This window comes from Mustela lutreola, chromosome 15 (genome assembly GCF_030435805.1).
Source record: "Mustela lutreola isolate mMusLut2 chromosome 15, mMusLut2.pri, whole genome shotgun sequence".
In the NCBI taxonomy this organism is placed as follows: domain Eukaryota; kingdom Metazoa; phylum Chordata; class Mammalia; order Carnivora; family Mustelidae; genus Mustela; species Mustela lutreola.
In genome coordinates this window covers 33606823-33619847 of record NC_081304.1, presented here as the reverse complement: position 1 = coordinate 33619847, position 13025 = coordinate 33606823, and the positions used below count along the sequence as shown (strand labels likewise).

Here is a 13025-nt window from a genome sequence, read left to right as displayed (position 1 = left end):
GGCCATTAAACGACACAATAGCAGACTCAGCAGGTTATTTTCATTGTGACAATAATAAAGGAAAGAATAAAATTACTTACATAGAAAAATACATTTATATTGTTAATGGTCAAAAACAAAACAACCGTAATGAGTTTTGAATTACCTCAGCAGTAAACAAAGTAACTTTTTTTTTTTTTTAAGATTTTTATTTATTGGGACGCCTGGGTGGCTCAGTTGGTTAAGCAGCTGCCTTTGGCTCAGGTCATGGTCCCAGCGTCCTGGGATCGAGTCCCACATCGGGCTCCTTGCTCGGCCGGGAGCCTGCTTCTCCCTCTGCCTCTGCCTGCCATTCTGTCTGCCTGTGCTTACTCTCTCGCCCACTCTCTCTGATAAAGAAATAAAATCTTAAAATAAATAAATTAATTTAAAAAAAAGATTTTTATTTATTTATTTGAGAAAGAGAGTGAGCATGAGAGGGGAGAAGGTCAGAGGGACAAGCAGACTCCCCATGGAGCTGGGAGCCCGATGCGGGACTCGATCCCGCGACTCTGGGATCATGACCTGAGCCGAAGGCAGTCGCCCAACCAACTGAGCCACCCAGGCGCCCAACAAAGTAACTTTTAAGGGAGCCAACAGATCAAATCTCCAGAGAACAATGAGAACTTTAAATATCTAATAATGACCCTAAAAATTCCCTTAAAAATACAAAAACCTAAAAATAGATATCCATATGGAGGGCGAGGCCTAATATCATCACAAAAGAGATTTCTAAAATAGCACAAGGTCTATGGTTATTTACCAAAACACATATTCGTAAACTTTTTTTGTTAACACAAGATTAACAACCACCTACTCAACAAAAACAACAATAAAATATAAAAACATTCAAATGCTTTTTACACTACATTAAATGCTAACCACAATCAAACTCTAAATAAATCCCCTTTAATTTACATATCAAATTCCGTAATAAAGTAATTTTACTAAACAAATTCTAAACCTAATTCAACATTATGAACAAACATTAGAATAAGTTTGCATTTGCTGTTTGAAAGTACAAAAGAATGGCATCATTCTTGTAAAGGAGACTGTGTGCTACTTCAAAAAATAATCCACTGTGTTGTCTCAGATGTACCTGGATATATACGATTTCTAGAAATTCTCTGGCAATACGAAATTAGGTTTGACTTATGGTACTACTATCAAGAAATTATAGTACTAATTTCAAAAAACTACCAACACTATCTCTGTTCTGCTGAGAGGACAGAGCCCACTCTTAAACAATATCAAGGTGTGTGTGGGCAAGTGTCCAAGGCTCCTAAAAAAGTGAATATGAAAAGATTTGGAGGAAAAAAAAAAAATCACTTCTCTCAAGGAATGTTGGTTCCCTTAAAGTTTTACTTCATAATTTGGGTGTTAGTTATAAAAATTAGTTGTTTGTGGGGTGCCTGGGTGGCTCAGTGGGTTGGGCCTCTGTCTTTGGCTCAGGTCATGATCTCAGGGTCCTAGGATCGAGCCCCACATTGGGCTCTCTGCTCAGCAGGGAGCCTGCTTCCTCCTCTCTCTGCCTGCCTCTCTGCCTATTTGTGATCTCTCTCTGTCAAACAAATAAATAAAATCTTTAAAAAAAATTAGTTGTTTCTAAAATTAATTGACCTCACACTTTAAATACACTACTCTGTACATATGAGATTATTCAATAATTTTTTAAAAATTAGTCAAATTTTCTATTCTAGTGAGGTCTTACCTGTTGTCATAGATCCATAACATGGCAATATTAACAAACCATCCAGAGTTGTATCTTGAACATCATAATCATAATCAACAGACTCTGCCATCTGAAAAAGTAACTCACAACTTTTTTCAATTTCAAACTGACCTGAAATGAGGGAGGGAAAATAACGTCAGCAACAGCAAAATTAATTTAAGAATGAAAAAAGATAAGCCTTCTAGATTAAAATTATTTTTGCACAATAGCTACTTTAAATCTCATTTGATCTAAAGAAGATAAACTCCTAAATTGAACCAAATCTCAACAACAGAATTAAAAATAAAACACCAGTTCCCAAGGAATTTAAACCTCTATGGAAATAAAAGTGTTTATAATCTTCAAGCTTATCATCTTGTTAACACAGTATTTGAGGAAGACCCAGTAAAGTTAATCATTAATATAGAAGAATCTAGTCCAAGAGATACGGCATTCAGGGGTAGTTCAAAATACTTAAGTAACCTGAAAAAGGCAGAGACTATGTCTCACTTCTGACATCAGTACAAGGCAGAGTAGGAGGTGAGCGATGAAATGACTCATTTCTGTTAGTAGGATGCTGCTAATTGAAGAATCACACTAGTTTAGGATTTAATTATTCTATTTTTTTACTTCCAAAAAAGGCCTATGAGACATGGTTTCAACACCTCATGTACTGCTATAACACAGTACCATGCCACCACTCAAAGAAGAAATGAACTTGTAGGATGTCTTTTTGAAATAATGAAATGAATCATTCAGATCCAGGACTGTTTAGTGTGGTAACAGCTCTATATAAGGTAGACTAATAAAAATATTAATACTCTACCATTTAATATCTTTTTACTAAAAAAGTGTGTTTTACATATATTTCCTCATGAGACTGGCAGTTTTTATGGCAGTATAGAATTATCTTATATATCTTATATAAAATAGAATATCTGAAACTTTTAGATAATCATACAAAAGTAAGGCAATATGAGTTAAAGCCCAGATTTCCCAACAGTGACAGTCTATTGTGGTGCCACATTCTGCTCTTATATAAATAGTAAAATTCTTAAAACTGATATTGAATGCTCACCAGTCAGAAAAACCAAGATGTCTCCAGCCATTTCATTCAAATGGATATCCATGGTCACTTTCACAATCTAAAGCAAGAAACACAAGCATAACATGTTGATGGAAATACAGTCCCCCCACTCCCCTTATTCCACAGAAAAATTAAATTTGGTTCTCAAAAGTTATATGACGTATAAGGGCTGCCATTAAAATATAAGGGAACAAATGAATTACTAAACTACTCAATCAACTGGAACCTAAATATAAAAAGATATAAAAAGGATGCCAAGTAATACCGCTTGAATATATGCAGTATTTTCTCTGTCCCGTGGGCCAATCAAATTGCAGAATTTTTCTCTGACTGGATAAAGCCTTCCAGGTATATCAAATATTGGACAATTTCCAAAGAATGCAGAGAGCTTGGCTAATTCCATGGTTGCTGACATCACCACAACCTTCAAATGTTCCTTCCTATTAGGAGACTTCTCCTGAAATAACTTCTTCAATAAACCAAACAAGATGTCCTGGAAAAAAAATTAAATTTCTAATAAGTGACAAGTATACCTACCAACCAATTTATTTTAAATATTTTACTTTCCCAACTAAAGAATTCTTATTTCAATAGATTAAAATGTAAGTAAGACCAGGAAATTCTCTACAGGGTAAAAGCTACCCCAAATAAGTAAACTAGTAACAACCAGCATACAAAAATACTCACTGTAGTTAGAGTTCTCTCATGGGCTTCATCTAAAATGATGACACTGAACTTGGTAAGATTTGGATCTCCCAGAATATGTTTCAGTAAACATCCATCGGTCATATATTTGATTGCGGTTTCCTAATGTTCAAACAGCAGAGTGAATCAACTTATATATATATAGTGTTACAGAAATTGACCCCTGCTTCGCAGACTAAATTCCCCCCCAAAATGTGCAGACATTAAGTGATTCACCTAATCTGACTAAATAAAAAAGTACACAAATTAGTCTAATAACAAGGATGATAAATTATAAAACTTGAGATCTATACAGAGATAGGGAACTAAGGTGGATGTTCCAGGATAAAGAAATAGAACAGGATAATGAGATATAAAGTAGTCTGGATAAAGTGTAAGATAATGCAGAGCATTCCCATGAGCAAGTTGTGAGAAACAATGAAATGGGATCCATCTCCCTGTCTCAGTCACTGTTTTAGAGGACTCAGCAGAAAAGGCAGAGGAAATAGTTAGGTGCACAATTTCCTATCGCTCTCTTCTTCCCTATTTGCTTAATTTAAAAGTTGTGTCTGTCAGGGATGCCTGGGTGGCTTAGTTAGCTAAAAGTCTGCGAGGTCATGGGATCAAAGCCCACATGGGGCTCCTTGCTCAGTAGGGAGCCTGCTTCTCCTTCTGCCGGCTGTTCCCCCTGTTTGTGAGCTCTCTCTTCCCCTGACAAATAAATAATAAATAAAATCTTTAAAAAAAATTGTGTCTATTGCCTCACATTAAAACAAGGTGAGAATAAGGTCCAAAAGCTAAAAGTTAGTAACAGTACACACAGAAAACAAAGGAAGAAAAAAGAAAAACTCCCCAGCAGTAACCACTAGGAATGCAAACATAGTATTTTGGGGAGTAACTATGTGCTATAATTGATGGCCATTCCTATTAGGGACAATATTTAATTAGGGATTGTTCTGTATTTGGAATAGGATTAAAAAATCCGGAAGGAATATAAATTATAACCATTAACTATTAAAAAGAAAACAATTCTAAACTTTTTGGTGCCCTGAATACAGAAGATACTCAATAAATATTTGCTTACTGACTTTGCTGAGTTGTCTATTTTCAACTGACTTCAGGAATACAAATATGTAATATGGATGAACCTTGAAAACATCATGCTAAATGAACCAATCCAGACACATAGGATCAAATATTGTACGATTCAACTTATTTGAGGTACTTAGGAAAGGCAAATTTGTTTGGTTGGTTTTTTTAAAAAGATTTTATTTATTGATTTGACAGAGGGAGACAGAGCGAGAGAGGGAACACAAGCAGGGGGAATGGGAGAGGGAGAAGCAGGCTTCCTTCCCAGCAGAGAGCCCAATGTGGGGCTCTATCCCAGGACCTGAGCAAAAGGCAGACACTTAATGACTGAGTCGCCCAGGCACACAGAAAAGGCAAATTTGTAAAGTCAGAAAATAGAACAGAAGTTACTGCAGGCTGGAGGGAGGAGGGAATGGGGGAGTTAATGTTTAGTAGATATAGTTTCTGTTTGAGATGATACAACATTCTGAAAATACAGTGTTGATGAATATACAACACTCTAACTGTATTTCATGCCAATGAAATGTAACACCTAAAAATGGTTGAAATGGTCAATTTTACGGTATATATATTTTAGCATAATGAAAGATTGTTTTAAATATTACAAATATAAGTTACAGGTCCAGGAGTCTTACAGCTAAAAAACACAAAAGAATCCTTAATAACTATCACTTATAAACTAATTGAGAAGGGAGAAAGTAGTAACTATTAAACACTTCCAAGCTAAATCATTTCACAATGAAAAACAAAAATTAATCCTAATCTGGGGCTTTGTTTCTTTAAAATATAAATGCAAATTTGAAGTTAAAATCTATCATAACTTTCCCCAATCTTTCTATGAGTTTACAGGACTTGAACAGCAATAAAACTTTTGTACCTTAGAGCTGCAATCATCAAAACGAACTTGGTACCCTACTTTGGATCCCAAAGTGCATTTCATTTCTTCAGCAACCCTCTGAGCAACTGATATAGCAGCTACTTTTCGTGGTTGAGTCACACCAATCATACCATGTTGTGAAAACCCTACCAAAACCAGAGGAAAAAAAACCACAAAATTATTAACAATTGCTTCCAATTGGAGCCAAATTCTTTCAGACCAATCAACAAAAACTATTCCAAGTGTTTGCAAAAGAAAACTCTCCAAATTAACGACATGACCATGGAAATTTAAGTGGTAATAAAAAACAAGAATACGTATTTTCCACTCAAAATATACATGTTTTAATTAGGTTTTCCTCGCAATTTCAGTATAAAGAGTTACTTGAAAGAGTAAGTCAAAATGTTTAATTCCTAGAAATCCATAAAATTTCATAGACTTCCTAAGGATTTACTTTCCCCCCCAAAGTTTAAATATACCACCTTTCACAGATCCATTTTTTACCACTTTAGTCTCTGTAAGATGTGTCTTACAGTTGATGGTATTTTTTTCCTTTATCAATAGTATATAAAATAGTGGTATGTCTTAATAAATGGCACATTAGATCCGATGCATGAGACTGAGTATCAGCTAAGAAATTTTTATTTTTTAAATAAATAACATTCAGTATAATTTTGCTCTATACCAACCTTATGATACCATAAGAAGGAAAAGACACTTTAGGGATACATACAGAAGACACCATAAGAAGGAAAAGACACTTTAGGGATACATACAGAAGGAAAAGACACTTTAGGGATAATCTGTTAGCTGACTTGGGTTATGGAGTCAGGGAATAAATATTTACCTGATAATACTTGGAAAAAGAACCAAGAAATACTAATGTCAGCAAGAGGTATCACCATATTCCTGTAAATTATGTCAAAACCCAATGGTTAACAGTCTACTGCCAGTCAACCTCATTCTATAGCAAAGAATATCTACCTATAATTAAGATTATGGTAATTAAAAATGGAAAAATTGTTATCTGAGTCAACTCCTGAACATGAAATAAGACCATAAAAAAGCAGGGAAGATGTAGAAGGGATGTACCAAGAGAAGAAATGGGACTGTAGAACAAATGGTGGATATCTGTGCAATACAGAAGTCCTATTAGCTTTTAAGAGGATCTATTTTTAAATACTCCCAATATTATCCCAGAATAAAATTACCTGCTTCATACAGATATTTGGGGAGTTGAGTTGTTTTACCACTTCCTGTATTTCCAGTAACAATAAGGAACGAATTGTCCCTCACAGCTTGAATAAGCTTTTTTCTTTGTTTTTGAATAGGAAAAGTTGGAGTAGTTCCTCCTTCCTGTGATGTGCATCCTTTCTCTTCTGTAATAACAGAGAAACAATTTTGCAATTAAAAGGACTGTCAAGCTATCTCTGACTCAATTTCCCAACACTGAACAGAAAAAGACAATAGAATTTTAGGACTGGAAGAGATCAGTCCATTACTTCTCAGATAAATCATCTATGTCCAATTTGTATGTGAAGGTTCACAAGCCCAGAACAACTTTTTGGTAAAATCTAACAACATGAGCATTTGCTAATGCGATTCAGAGTACTTGAGGAAGTAAGCCTAGCACAAGGCAATGTATATGCAAGCATACCTGCAGAGAAGCACAAAACCCAATTTTATTAAACAATAGACCAAAAGCTAGAACACAGCAGGAAACTCTCAGCTGAATTAAAAAAAAAAAAAAAAAAAAGCCACCTGTGTTTGCTTCTGATTCATGGTTCAAGTTAGGTCCCCGTTCAGAGTGACTGATATCCCAGAAGGCCAAGTGGTGGGTAACCATGGAAACTGGCTCCTGGAAACTGGCTCCCTTCATAACGTACCCAAAGGCAGGCTGGCGGCCCGACGAGTGGCGGGGGGGCGGGGGGGGGGGTGGATGGATAGAGAACAAAGGCTTTATGAGCCTCCTTAAGAAAAGAACGCGTCTAGGCGTTGGGGTTCACTTTTTGTCCCCCAGCAAGGTCTTCACCCAACTTGGATCTGGGACCGCCCCCCTCTATACCAAAGTGCTCATTGGACACAAAGTTCGCCTCCGGCTTGGAAGGCTAGGAGAACGCTGCGGTCTCCTCTTCACTTTTCTCTGCACGCCAAAGGCGGACTTTTATCCCCCCAAAACCCCCATGCCGAAACTCCCGCTGGCCTCCGCAGCGTCCCGCGGACCGCACCTCTATCAGCGATGGAAACAGCCGGAGGCCGCTCTTCCTGAAGGTCTATTGACCGCTCACCCTCCTCCTGCCGCCTTGGCGCCCTGCCCGCGACGGCGGGAAACCGGGACATAGACCTGGCCCGGAGCGGAGGTGAGCACGTCCACCGATCAGGGGAGATGGGAGGGGAAAGGCGAAGACGCGCCCTGATGACGTCTAGGTGTTTACTTCCGCGCGTGCGACTTGGAACAAGGGGAGGGGGAGCTGTTAGGTGACGTGGCGCGCGGCCGCCGGAAAGCTTTCACCACCGGCGCGGCTCTGCAAGGCCACCAGCCGAGGGCCCAGCCCCGAGGGTTTCCTACCTTCACAGGTATGCGCTGCGCCTAGGACGTTGACGCCATGCCCAAGGTCCAGAAGGATCCCTTCCTACTTACCTTGTGCGCGGAAGAGTCAGGTCACACTCCTCGTCTCAGCTCTGGTCACGGTAACCCCGTTCTGCCCTCACACACCTAACGTGATGTGACCCTTCGCCGGGAGCTGGAACTTTCCTGGAGTGCATCGTTCCACAAAACATTCTCACCTTGCTCATTCTGAAATGACCTGTTCATTTCAGAGCTACTGAGTTGCAGAGCTGAACTTCTAGTTAGGTAGTGCCCAAAGCTTACTTCCCACAGCTCTTCATTTCCTCCATAGGGCCCTGCATTTCAATTTATTTTATTCCCCTTTGCCCCAGCTAGAGCAGGGACTTTAGAAAACCACGGTGCACTCAGCCCTGCAATGTGACTCTGAATGGGCCATCAATACTTGTTGAATTTTCTGGACGGTGAGTGAATTATTGATCTTCAGAGGAATCAAGCTCACTTGATGGATATGGATTTCTTGGAAACCACTGCAGCAGAAAAGTTAAATATGCAACAGTCAGAGGTGGGGCGGCTTTTTCAGAAAAGGTACTTTGAGGGGACAGATCTTATTGTAGAACCTTCCAATCTTGTATATAATGTCAACTGTAACAAAATCAATGCTAGAAGATTGTTTCTTGGTCTTTTCAACCAACCGTGCTATTAGAATTAACCAACACTTAGTGCCAAAGGAGACAACTCAAAGTTGTCCCTTCACCATTAATTAAAGTCCAGCATGCTCCTATCCAACCCCACTTAAAAGATGTCATTGGACTCCCAAGATTTTTCTGGGCTCATTAAAAATGTACCAACTGGGGGCACCTAGGTGGCTCAGTGGGTTGGGCCTCTGCCTTCTGCTCTGGTCATCATCTCAAGGTCCTGGGATCGAGCCCCTCATTGGGCTCTCTGCTCAGCGGAGAGCCTGCTTCCCCCTCTCTCTGGGCCTGTCTCTCTGCCTATTTGTGATTTCTGTCAAGTAATAAATGAGTGAAATCTTAAAAAAAAATTTTTAAAAAAAGGTATCAGTGCGCCTGGGTGGCTCAATGGATTGGGCCTCTGCCTTCAGCTCTGGTCATGATCTCAGGGTCCTGGAATCGAGTCCTGCATCGTGCTTCCTGCTCAGCGGGGAGCCTGCTTCCCCCTCTCAATCTGCCTACCTCTCTGCCTACTTGTGATCTCTGTCTTTGACAAATAAATAAATAAAATCTTTTAAAAATTTTAAAAAGTATCAATTGATTTTATGTGGGACTGATTAGCATCTCCTAAAATCCAAGTTTGTTGGGTTTTGAATGATACCAAATGAAATGAAGCTAACAGCTCTTTATCTCCAAAACCTGGGGGCTACAGGAATAAACCTGGCAATAGGAATACATCTCAGATTTCTCTCATCCATTAAAGGAGTCTCCCAACCTTCTGGATTCTGTTAGAAATTTGAAATATTACAAATCAGAAAAGCAAACCAAAAAAATAAAAAACCAAAAAATATTTGTAGTATGGCATAATATTGGTAAGTACCCAGCAAGTTATTTGGTACGTGGTAGTTCTATTGAGGTCACTTTATAAGAAAATGAATAGAATAATTTCAGACCAATTAGTTAACGTTTATTGAGCACTTAATATGCAAACATCTAATATGAATTTTTTCATTTATTCCTCACAAAAACTCAGAGAGGTAGGTTATTATTACACCTAATTTTCACATGAGAGAATCAAGGCTCACAAATTCACTCAAGACAACAAAACAAGCAATAGGACCAGGATTTGCCACATGAACAACCACTATACTATAACGGGAGATGGAATTATCTAAATTATCTATAACGTGGTGCCTAATATATCTTCTTTCAATATTTGCAAGTCACCTATTGTAGAATGGCTCCATTCTTGATTAAGAATCACCTAATGAGAGTATCCAGGAAAAAAAACTCAAACCGAGAATGAGGAAAAGTAAAAGGCAAAAGCTCAAATGTTGTTTAACATTGTTGATTTTAAAACCAGGACATTCAAAACATGTTACCATTAATAGCCATGTACTCCAGGCTACTCCAAATTAAAAGATCCACAATTATTTTCTGCCCAGTGAGTTTACAAATTACAATGGCGAAGAAGATAACAAATAGACAGTAAAAATAGGGGAGGGGAATGCGTTGACTCTAAGAAGAAATTTTAGCGGTGTGGCAACATTGAATCAATTTCCTGTTATTTTTGGGTCACAAGAAAAACCTGAAAGAAGTGATATTTAAAGAAGTGTGAAAAGTACAGATTGCTGCTATTTCACAGATAGCCTTTCAAAATGTTCTTGAATCCAAGCAATTTGTTTCTGATCCTCCAAAAGACAGGAAGGAGGCTCAATATTAGAGATTTACAAAAATGGAATAGAATTTTAAAATCATCTTCAGGAAAGAAAGACTATAGAACCAATGTTACAACTTAAATTGACGGAGCATAAGAAAAATTATCAAACATATTAATACAATAAAACCCAGAAAGTTATAAACACCAGACAAGTGGTGATGTAGAAAGCTAATCATAACAGGAAGTTACAGAAAGAGAATGAGCAGTAGTGTCAAAGCACATGCACTTTTTTTTAAATTCGTGAATTTGACCAAACCAATATTTGTCGTGGTAAAGAAAGGCAGAAAGAAGCCAGATTGCAAGTGAGTGAGAAGAGAATTAGAGAGCAAATTGAAAATATGTGTAATGTATTTGGAGATGTTTGGTTAGAATGAACTAAGTTAAATAGAAGGGAAAGAAAAGAATAGCCAGAACAAGATGCCACTGCTACAGTGTATGTATGATAATTTTAAAGAGACATGGTCATGAAATCATTGAGGTAGAATCAGAAAGTGTGTTTGTGAGAGTTGAAACACAGAGGTACCGATGGAAGAAAAGTTCACATTTTGAGAAAGGACACAGGGTTGGAAGAGACAGCAAAAACTTTGGGGTAAGGCAGCATTATAAATCAGCATTTGTGGCATATTTGTATCTCAGAATATGAATCTGATTGATTCTCTGTATTTACCTTACCTATTTCTATCTTGCTTGTAAACCAAGGGCCTTTCTTCCTCTCCAGCCCTCACCAGAGCAGAAACAGAGATCCAAAGACACTGCTGACCTAAGGGCCAAGACCAGAGCCTCCTGTGCATGAAGAAATATTATGTTTTTCTCTCAAGACTGTGAGTACTGGATCTACAAAGAGAGAAGGGAGAAGGAAGAATGTAAAGAGGAAGGAGGAATAATAGAAGGAATAGAGACCTCAAAGTGGGCAAGAGAAAAAGGCTTGAAAATTCTTTTTTTTTTTTTCAAAGATTTTATTTATTTATCAGAGAGAGAGAGAGAGGAGGAGAGAGCGAGCACAGACAGACAGAATGGCAGGCAGAGGCAGAGGGAGAAGCAGGCTCCCTGCTGAGCAAGGAGCCTGATGTGGGACTCGATCCCAGGACGCTGGGATCATGACCTGAGCCGAAGGCAGCTGCTTAACCAACTGAGCCACCCAGGCGTCCCACGGCTTGAAAATTCTTAAGGAAGGAATTCAGGAAGATGAACCATCCTCAAACGTGGAACCCTCCTCCTTTAAAAATAAACGAAGGTGAGGGTGGCTCAGTTGGTTAAGTAAAGCATGTACCTTTGGCTCAGGTCATGATCTTGGGGTCCTGAGATCTCAGATCTAGCTCTGTTTCAGTCTCCCTGCTTAGCACGGAGTCTGCTTGGCCCTTTCCCTTTGCCCCTCCCCCCCCACGTGTACATGCATGCCCTCTCTCAAATAATTAAATAAATAAAATATCAATCCTTAAAGTAAATAAGTCAAAGTGACCTTTCCAAGTTGTTGGCCATGGGGGAGTTAGCCAGGGGTCTTGTGTTAAAAAAGCCTTGTTAAAAATGTTTGCATCCCAATGAGTCCCTAGTATACCCAGGTTTACAAGATTTGGGTAGGAATGGGGTTGACGGGCTTCATCATTTGTAAAATCAGGATTGCTGATAAGAGAAGTAAAGTTTTGAAAGCTTTGAGTCCTACACCTACACCTGGTCATTAACCAGCTTTACTTGGAGTACACATCAGATGGAACCTCAGTCTGGCTGTAAATCTCAGCAAGCTCTGTTAGATGGGAAGACTTACACTTGTAGACACGTTGCTTCCTTTGTTTGTTTGTTTTAAGATTTTATTTATTTATTTGAAAGAGAGATCACAAGTAAGTAGAGAGGCAGGCAGAGAGAGAGGAGGAAGCAGGCTCCCCACCAAGCAGAGAACCCGAAATGGGGCTCGATCCCAGGACCCTGAGTCATGACATGGGCCAAAGGCAGAGGCCTTAACCCACTGTGCTACCCAGGCACCCCACGTTTTTTCCTTTGTGGCATGAATAAATGTAATTGAGGGGCACCACAAAAAAAAAAAAAAAAAAAAAAAAAGGAAAGAAAGAAAGAAAACAACCAAAACCTATTACCAGTTTGTTGTTTAACAGTCTTGATACATTGTACATCCTGGAAGGAAGGAAGTATGAAGAACCTCACTCCCTAAACTAGGTAGAGCTAGACAGAAACAATTGGGAATTTTTCTGAGTGATGTGCTGGTAGACCCAATACCACTGTTATATATTCTATTAATATGCCTGTAAGATGTTAGAAATTTGGAGATTTGGAGGAAAATAATAAATGGACATGTAATAGAACTTAGAGAAGTATCCACCTTTCAGTCCAAGGTAAAAGAAATCATCACACTTCTCACCTGCTCAGCGGGGAGTCTGCTTCTCCCTCTGCCCCTCCCCCTGCTCGTACGTGCATAGTCTCTCTCTCCTCTCTCTTTCTCTGTTGTAAATGAACAAAATCTTTTAAAAAGGTGGGTGGGGTCGGGTGGGAAGGGGCATCTCCGTTAAATGCCTGCTATGGCTCAGATCAGATCTCCAGGTCCTGAGATCAAGTCTCCCTACTCAGCAGGGAGTCTGCTTGTCCCTCTCTC

The 13025-nt window shown here is 38.9% G+C and overlaps 1 protein-coding gene across 2 annotated transcripts in view; it reads right to left on the bottom strand.

Moving 5' to 3' along the window:
- DHX40 (DEAH-box helicase 40) overlaps positions 1-7882 on the bottom strand; it is a 46672-nt gene extending 38790 nt beyond the window's left edge. Inside the window, exons 1-8 of one of the 2 annotated variants that reach the window (XM_059148411.1) lie at positions 7695-7834; positions 7228-7363; positions 6678-6845; positions 5467-5612; positions 3504-3623; positions 3082-3309; positions 2808-2874; positions 1730-1861 (exon numbers count right to left, since the gene is read on the bottom strand). In XM_059148411.1, the coding sequence (XP_059004394.1) occupies positions 1730-1861; positions 2808-2874; positions 3082-3309; positions 3504-3623; positions 5467-5612; positions 6678-6845; positions 7228-7345 (979 nt within the window). In that variant the 5' untranslated portion in view covers positions 7346-7363; positions 7695-7834. Of the gene's footprint in view, positions 1-1729; positions 1862-2807; positions 2875-3081; positions 3310-3503; positions 3624-5466; positions 5613-6677; positions 6846-7227; positions 7364-7694 lie in introns of both variants that reach the window. The other variant, XM_059148412.1, reaches the window with a different exon arrangement.
- Between the last annotated feature and the right edge of the window lie 5143 nt (positions 7883-13025).